Source organism: Tupaia chinensis, unplaced genomic scaffold (genome assembly GCF_000334495.1).
Source record: "Tupaia chinensis unplaced genomic scaffold, TupChi_1.0 Scaffold000362_1, whole genome shotgun sequence".
Taxonomy (NCBI): Eukaryota; Metazoa; Chordata; class Mammalia; order Scandentia; family Tupaiidae; genus Tupaia; species Tupaia belangeri.
Window position 1 is genome coordinate 3992014 of NW_006159859.1, and position 8823 is coordinate 4000836.

At 35.6% G+C, this 8823-nt stretch overlaps 1 protein-coding gene across 1 annotated transcript in view; it reads right to left on the reverse strand.

Moving 5' to 3' along the window:
- Nucleotides 1-625: 625 nt before the first annotated feature.
- BBS7 (Bardet-Biedl syndrome 7) overlaps nt 626-8823 on the reverse strand; it is a 34388-nt gene continuing 26190 nt past the window's right edge. The window contains exons 15-20 of the mRNA XM_027773677.1: nt 6849-6988; nt 6052-6216; nt 5201-5310; nt 4996-5099; nt 4403-4526; nt 626-1822 (exon numbers count right to left, since the gene is read on the reverse strand). Of these exons, the coding sequence (XP_027629478.1) occupies nt 1689-1822; nt 4403-4526; nt 4996-5099; nt 5201-5310; nt 6052-6216; nt 6849-6988 (777 nt within the window). The 3' untranslated portion in view covers nt 626-1688. The remainder of the gene's footprint in view (nt 1823-4402; nt 4527-4995; nt 5100-5200; nt 5311-6051; nt 6217-6848; nt 6989-8823) is intronic.

Below are 8823 nucleotides of genomic sequence, written 5' to 3' on the forward strand. Positions count from 1 at the left end.
CCCCTGGGGGGGTGATTTCTTGCTTTCTGTAACTCTTTCTCTCTCTGTCTGGCAAGCGCACGCGCCCTGTAGCAAAAACCTCTCCAAAAAAAAAAATATTCAATTAAGATGCCACCTTAGGCTACAGTAGAGATCTAAATATAGACAAATATATAAAAGTATTGTGTTATTCGGAATTCAAACAGTCGTTAATGTCTGTTTTTACTCAAGCTGTGGCAGTTTACTAAAAGCACACGGAAATTCTAGTCATCCACATATATGTTCCATTTAGAAATGAAGGTTATTTAAACATTGTAAAATCAATATGACTTTATTAAAATAAAACTCAACATGTGCCTTTAACAAATTTTTTACATTCAATATACAAGACTTTCACATAACTAAGAAATACAGCATAATTAAGAAGTACTATTTCCTGAAAAATATTCTGCCTTTTTTTTGGGGGGGGGGAGAGAGATTTTTGCTATAGGGTGTGTGTGCTCACTGGAGAAGCAGAGAGAGAAAGAGACAGAAAGTGAGAAACCACCACCCCAGCAGGGATGGTCACACCACAATCCCTTCTCCACCAGTATCTTCTTGGGATTTTGGGCACACACATACACACACATGCACCCGGTGTGTTTCAAGCCACCAGGTCTGGGACTCCAATGGTGGTCAGTTATGTGAGAGTCCAGAACGTAACCATTATGCCATCATCGGCTGATCCCAAATACTGCCTTTCTTAAAAGCATAAAGAAAATCTCATTTTCCATTATCAGTATACCATTTTAAAACTTTAATTATAATATTCTCCTGAAATGAATAAACATTAAGATTAATGACTAAAACTTCTGTGGCTTAAAGTCATACTTTCCTTTATATACCCCCCCAAAAAAAAATTAATGGGTACTAGTGCAGGAAAATCTAGGAAGCATCCCTATTTCTGTTCTCTCCCCCCGTAGTATACTTGTGTAGCTGGGCTGGTCACAGCACAAGATCCCCCCAGTCTGTATAAGCTCTGCTTATCTCTTTGGCCACAATTTAAAGCACTGAGCCAAGTCAAGCATCCAGGCAGGTGGTAAAGTGTTACCAAGTAAGAGAGAACTCAGTTGTAAGTCAATCCCAACTCCTACAAACAATGAGTAGGTTATTCTTGCTGGTTAGTGATATATATATAGTAACCAGGTACCAAACTTGAGTTCTGATCCAGGCTTATAAAACACTGGCATGACCTCTTAATCATGTAACCTCACCAAGAATCAGTTTTCTTATATGGTCTGACAAACTTACAGAACAATTGTGAAGAACAGGTAAGGGAAGAGATGAAAATACATTTTGAAACCTGTAAAGAGCAGCTGACATATTTACATGTGTGTACACCTTATAAAATATCTGCACATATTTTTAAAATATATTTTTACTTTCCAAATACAATTTCTTGGTTCAAAAGATAAAATATCCACTAGCCTAAAATTCATTAAGATTTCTTCTAGTCATTATGCGTGTATTTTAAAAATTAAAAAATCTTTTTTTTTCATGTTTCATTTGTCAAAAGAAATATTAATAAGAGCATTACTAAAATAGCCATCATATCTCAGTTTTAGATATTAAAAGGCATTTGAAATAAACGTAGGTAAAATCACTTTGTAATTCTGTTTTAAAGTTTTTCATTTAAATAGACTTCTTTGGGACTTTACCTTGCTACTACTTCATGCTGCCTCAAAGAACGCAAGCAATGCATTTTGGTCATAACTGTCCAGAATCTCCAACAGAAGAGGGACTTTGGTTTTCACGTTGGTGCCTTTGAACTTAAACTTATCTATGAAAAGATCAGTGATCATTCCTATAAAGAAAAATGTTAATTTTGTATTACTGAGGAGTTCTATTTAGTGGGTTGATCCTTAAAAATATATATTATGGGGTGAGCAAAAAATTGGGCAAAAGCTGTTCATTCAATTAAGGTATAAATTATTTAGCTAACAACCCCCTTAATAATTGGGTGAAGGTTGTTAATTACATCAACTCCTGGACATTTTCAGCTGCTACTGGTACATATAATGTTTCAACAGTGGTTTATTTTTCCCACCATGCAGAACATTTTGACATAATGTGGGCAGATTCTATCCTTAACAGCTTTAACTGAACCAAAATATTCCACCTCTTTGACTTAGCAAATAGTCTGGGGTTTAAAGATCTGAGCAAATTATTGGGTTGTTGGAAAAATCATGTGGTATTAATTGTTTTTCTGTGCAAAAAGGCATCATGCTTTCTGGATGACCCAGTATTTCACCTTTGAGTTTTCTAACATGAAAAATAGGAATAATTCCAGTGTTCAATCCTTTATCCAAACCCTTGATGCAAGATGTCTTTCAGAATTTGTCCTATTTTAGGAATATACTAAAAGGAATATACCATGTATGTTATTAATCCAAGGAGACTGAGTGGTAGCATACAATAACAAACCATAGGAATATGTCTACAACAAAATATGTGCATGAATATTTGTTTGCACTAAATAAAATACGAAAGATTATAAATAACCTCATGTCAGTATAAGTTGGTTTTCGTCATTAAATTAATTCTGATTAAGTCAGATTTTGCTGCCAAATGATTTATGATAAAAAGCTTTGGTTTCACAGCTTTCTGGATTTTGGAATCAGTGATAAGACATGGTGGGTCTGCCACTACTGATCTCATAAGGATGAAAGGGATCATACGCTTGCCATATAGTAAACATTAAGCCATTAGACACTATCATTAGAGTATGCCTTAGTCACTGGGTATGTAGTAAGAAATGCACTCAGTGGGACCAGCAGGTGGTATGGTGGTTAAGGCGTGGGACACTCCCACATGGCTGACCGGGGTTCGAGTCCTGAATCTGGTGGCTTGCTTTCTCACTTCCTCTCCCTCTCCCTCTCACCCTCTGTCTCTCTCTGGTCAAATTTAAAAAAAAAAAAAATGAATGAATAAATAAAAAATAAAATAATTTTTTAAAAATGCACTCGGCAGGCTTAAGGATTACAGTGTACTGACAATACCAGCTGCCTCTGACTAGGGGAGACTTGGCAGAATATATAAAGCATGTATTTTGGGGTGAGAAGGTTCTCGTGCTGGCTCTGACACTAGTGATGTGATAACAAATCCTTCCGTCTTGGATTTAGTTAAAGAACATGAAAAGCGAACATGGCAGAACTGTTTGCAAGGATTAAAATCCCCTGTGAAGATGAGTATGACAATGTTACCTATAGTGTGCCATGCTCAAAGATTGCTAACGTAATTGTTTTTCTTTTTAAGATTTATTAATTTATTATTTTTTAATTTAACCAGGGAGAGACAGAGAGAGAGAGAGAGAGAGAAAGAGAGAGGGAAAGTGAGAAAACAAGCAAACCAGGTCCAGGACTCGAACTGTGGTCAGCTATGTGCGAGTCCAGTGCCTTAACAACCACGTCACCTGCTGACCCCATAATTGTTTTTTTTTTTTTAAAGAATTTTTTAAAATTTATTTAATTTGACAAAGGAGACACAGAGAGAGAGAGAGAGAGAGAGAGGGAGTGTGAAAGCAAGACACCAGGTCCGGGACTTGAACCGCGGTTCAAGTCCTACCATGTGGGAGTCCAGCGTCCTTAACCACCACACCACCTACCGGCCCCCATAATTGTTTTTCTTAAGGTTTTCCTTCCTACCTCTCTCCACATCACCTTCACTCTTTCAATACACTCTGTGAAACTCAACTTTTCACCACCAAGGCAAATAAGTTTTGAACTATAAACTGACACTGTACTGTCCCTTATTAAATTTTGCCTTTGTAATATTAAATGCTGCATTTTTATATTTCACAGTAGCAACCAAACCTGAAAATTATTTATATAAAGATAGTCTAAATTCTTATGCTTCACAGGTTATATTCATTTTATATCCGGCTTCTTCACATATGCATAGATCAAGTCATCTCAGTACATTTATTTATCAAGGAAAAATATTAAAAATTAAAACTAGCCTGGCGAAATACAGATACTGCCCAATAAACGTTGTCTCTGGTTCGTGACTGTTGTAACCTTTGTCTCTTTTGCCCAGCTTCTCTCATATGATCCCTGGCAAATAGCCACTTAAAAAGAAGTATGGCTGGGACCAGCACCTGGCATAAGGGCTATGTCGCTGGACTCCCATGTAATCGACCGTGGTTCAAGTCCTGGGCCCAGTGGCTTAAAATCCTGCCAACTGTGTTTGCGTGCGTGCCCAAGATCCTGAGAGGAGAATGGAAGAGAAGGGATTGTGGCGTGGCCATCCCTCCGGGGGGTGATTTCTCACTTTCTGTCTCTCTCTCTTTCCGGTGAGTGCATACGTCCTATAGTAAAAACCTCTCAAAAAAATAAATAAATAAATAAGAAGTAGTATGGCAAGGTTTCTAGAATAGTCCACTAACCGTAGAGTCTTTCGAGATGTGCAGGTTGCTTTTTGTATTCTTCTTGTAGGTGATCTGCCTCTTCTAGAATACAGCGATATTCTGGTATCAGAAAGTCTGTATTTCCTTCATGAACCTGTAATTCCTTATTTAAAATTAAAAACATAAATAAGAGCACCTTAATGTTCAAATTCCAATCCAATGTAACATTAAGATATTTATAATTTCAGAAATCCCATTGCAGTTGACCTTTGGACAGCACAGGTTTGAACTACATGGGTCCATTTATATGCACATTTTTTCAATAAATAAACTGAAAAATACAGTACAGTACTATAAATGTATTTTGTCTTCCTTATGGTTCTCTTAATAATGTTTTTTCTCTGCCTTACTTTATTGTAAGAATACAGTACACAATACACATTAACACACAAAAGATGTGTTCACAGCCCGCTTTTATGCTATCAGTAAGACTTCTGGTCAACAGTAGGCTATTAATTTGGGGGAATCAAAACTCTATGTCATTTTTTTTGACTGCACAGGGTCAGCACCCCTGACCTCCAGTTGTTAAAATATTAAAATAATGGTCATGGGTCCATGACACTTAGACTTACTTTTAAAGCATCAATTAACTGCACTTTCTTAGCCAAAAGCAACTGGTATTCCAGCTTTGGATGAATCAGCTTTAAAGTGTGTTTGACGGATACTTCATTTATCTCTAGAAGGAGGCGGCCAAGCACAATTAGGTAGTCTGATCAGAAACATTATCGTAACAGCAGCAGCAACAAAAATTAAAAATAATATATGCATATATATTACCATATGATATATTGAGGTTAATTTTCTTTTTTGTAGCTTCTTTAGAAAGCACATCTTTTAGGATGGATATAGTGGAAATGTTGTCAGATTTAAAAATTCCTTCTCCTTTTCTGTAAAATTAATATATTTTTTAAAAGACGAGCTCCAAAAGAAAGTCATCCAGCAAATATAAATTTTATGACTAGCACTTAGTATTTAGGTTTTATTTTAGATTTTTTGCATACGTGACTCATTAATATAAAGCACATTTAAACATTTAATCCTTTACCATTTAATTAGTTCAGTTTCTAAACATTCTGATAAAAGATGCTAGAGACATGCCTCCTAAAATACATGGCAATTTATGTAAGTACTTCACTTAAACAACTTTTTCCTTCATTTTTGCTAATAATATTTCCAATAGTTAATCTCATATATAGAAAGCATGTTGAACTGCTTAATTAAAACACAGAAGGTTCTAGGTTCCTATCTAGAGCCCTCACTGTGAGCACATATGCCCATGATGATCCAGAGGGCAGCTGAGGCTGCGGGTGGACTGCAACCACAAGAGCCTGTTGGGAGTGCTCTCTTGTTTTTCTCTCTCTTATTCATGGAAGAAATGAATAAACTGTTTTCTAACTGGTTATTGTTCTCACTGGGAATTTAGAAAAGGTATTGTTCTTTGCCCAGTCATCTTGTCATCTTAATCACTTTTCTAAACTCATTCAATTTGTTTTTCAGTAGGTTGTCTTGCACAGCATTAAGTTTTCAACTACATGATTTGCAAATATTCCTGCCTTCCGATACATGAAAATGTACAAGCTCCATTTGTATAAAAGAACACTCTTGCACTAACAATAGGTTTAATTTACCTGTAGATACTTTCAAGCTGTGTATCCAGGAAGGTGTTCTGAAAGTAAAATGTCACACATTCCTCTGCTGGAGGTTTTTCAGGAACTTCAGGCAGGCAAAAGACCACCCAGGAGTGAACTTCAGCAAAACTGAACTGACCTGTTAGAGTCAGTGTATTCATGGGTCTGTAATTTAATAGTAAAAGCATGCTTTTGTGTGTTGAAAACATGTGTAACTTATTACATGAGGGGACTTCAGAAAATTCATCAAGAAATGGAATTAGTATACACGTTTATCATGGTGCAAAATAATGTGAGATCCATATATATTCTCACAATATGCATTTTCCACAAACTTCTTGAAGACCCTACCTGTTACATGTACACAGTAACAAACAGGATTTTGCAACAGTAACTAAACAAGCATAAAATAACTAATTTTTATCAACAAATTTTTTTAGAATTATTTTACTTAATTTCATTTGTTATTATAATCGTTTAAATTTGCCATAGGGCATGTGTGCTCACCAGAGAGAGAGAGAGGAAGAGAGAGAAAGTAAGAAAGTGAGCCACCAGGTCTAGGACTCGGACCACAGTCGGCCATGTGGGAGTACCAGAGAGAGAGAGAAAGAGAAAGTGAGAAAGCGAGCCACCAGGTCTAGGACTTGAACCACAGTCGGCTATGTGGGAGTCCAGTGTCTTCAACCACCATTTCACCTGCTGGCCCCCAATTTGTCTCTAATTAATATTATACATCAGATAAATGAACATTTTGATTTCATGAAAAAGAAATTTGAACACCGTCTCCTTTGCCCCACCTGTCATGATCAATGAAGTGAGTTCTTTGATGAAGTGAAAGCGGTTTGATGTGGTACTGGCGGACCTGACAGGTTTTGGGTTGAATTCTTGGAGTCACATAGGCTTGAAGTGTGCCATACTGGCCTTCAATTGAGCGAATCTGACTCAACACAAAAGAGGTAAGAAGATAAGAATTATTAGCTACAATAAACATATCTTTAAAGTGTTCCAGGAAAGTCATCAAGTACTTATTCTTTAATCTCTTCTGTACTATTTTGAAAGATATAATGATATTCTATGAAACAACTTCATTTTGACACTAGAATAAAGGAAAATCGAAAAGGTTTGGCAGTTAAGAGCAGGTGAATTAATCTGGAAATTAGCCCCACCACGCATTTTCAGTTAATGTGACTACGCTCACCAGTCCTACGCCATTTCAACACATACATTCTTGCATACTATCCCTGCAGGTCTAAAAACACTGGGTATCTTTGCTGAACACATGAGTTTTCAAAAAAACTAAAGTGACATGGAATACATCATTTTCTCAGAAATGAGGGTACAGGTTAAGTATCCCTTAAGCAAAGTGCCTAGGACCAGAAGTGTTTCAAATTAAGAATTTTCTAGATTTTGGAATGTTTGCATATACATGAAATATCCTGGGCGGGACCCAAATCTAAACATGAAATTCATGTACATTTTATATAGACCTTATCCACAGAGCCTGGAGGTACTTCTATTCAATATTTTATATACTGCAGGGTTTGACTGTGACCCATCACATGAGGTGAGACGTGGCATTTTCTACTTACGGTGTTATGCCAGTGCCCTGAAAGTTTCTAATTTTGGAGCAATTCACATTTCAGATTTTCAGATTAGGGTTAGTCAACTTGTATTATATAATAACACATAGCTGTTATTATAAAAATCAATCAACACAGAAAAAATGCTTCCATAACTTTAAAATTACTGTATATAATTTTTAAAAAAGAACATTGCTTTAAAAAAACCTGCCTTATTGGCACAAGCCTGTTCAGTGATAAATAACCTTAAATATTTAATTAGGTTACTTATAAAATATGCTTAAGTATATTCTTTTAGAAATAAATTTATCCTAGTTTTAGATTTTTCTTTTGAAACACATGAAGAAAACTTAGGCAGACCAGAATGAATTGCATTTATTACAGTTAACTGAACTTCCTTAACCATATGTGAAAAAAAATACTGTGTCCCGGCTCTTGGAAAAATATATTAAATTTCAAAACATCACTGACAGAGGGAAAAAAATGGCAGTCCTTAATTTTTAATTATAGGTATTTTATAACTAAAAATGTTAATAATCTGACACCACAAATAACAAACAGACAATATTAGAATATTAATAACCTAATATGCTTTAAAGGCACCAGATTCCCACATGGTTGACCGCGGTTCAAGTCCCGGACCTGGCGGCTTACTTTCTCACTTTCCCTTTCTCTCTCTGGTCAAATTAAATAATATTAATAATAATAGTAATAATAGTAACAAATGGAAATAAATAAATAAATCTCTTTTTTTTAATATTGTTACTAAATTGTTAAAGACACATTTAAAACTTTCTCTAGACTATATAGTAATAAGTGATGTCACTAGAATGCAGTCAGAAAAATATGGACAATAGGAAACTACAGGGCAAATGCCCAGATTCTTCAGCTACTAAATTTATTTAGATTGACCATGATTGGATCAAACTGTAAAACAAAAGTCAGGAGAAATGGAACAGTAAATCATTAGACTATAGAAGAAACAGTAAGGAATTACTGTTCATTTTTCTTATATGTAAAAACAGTACTGGAGTTATGTTTTTACTTCTTTTTTTTTTTTAATTGAGCTTTCTTTATTCATTCATTTTTAATTTGACCAGAGAGATACACACAGACAGAAAGTGAGAGAGAAGATGAGAAAGCAAGCCGCCAGGTCCAGGACTTGAACCGTGGTCAGCCATGTGGGAGCATC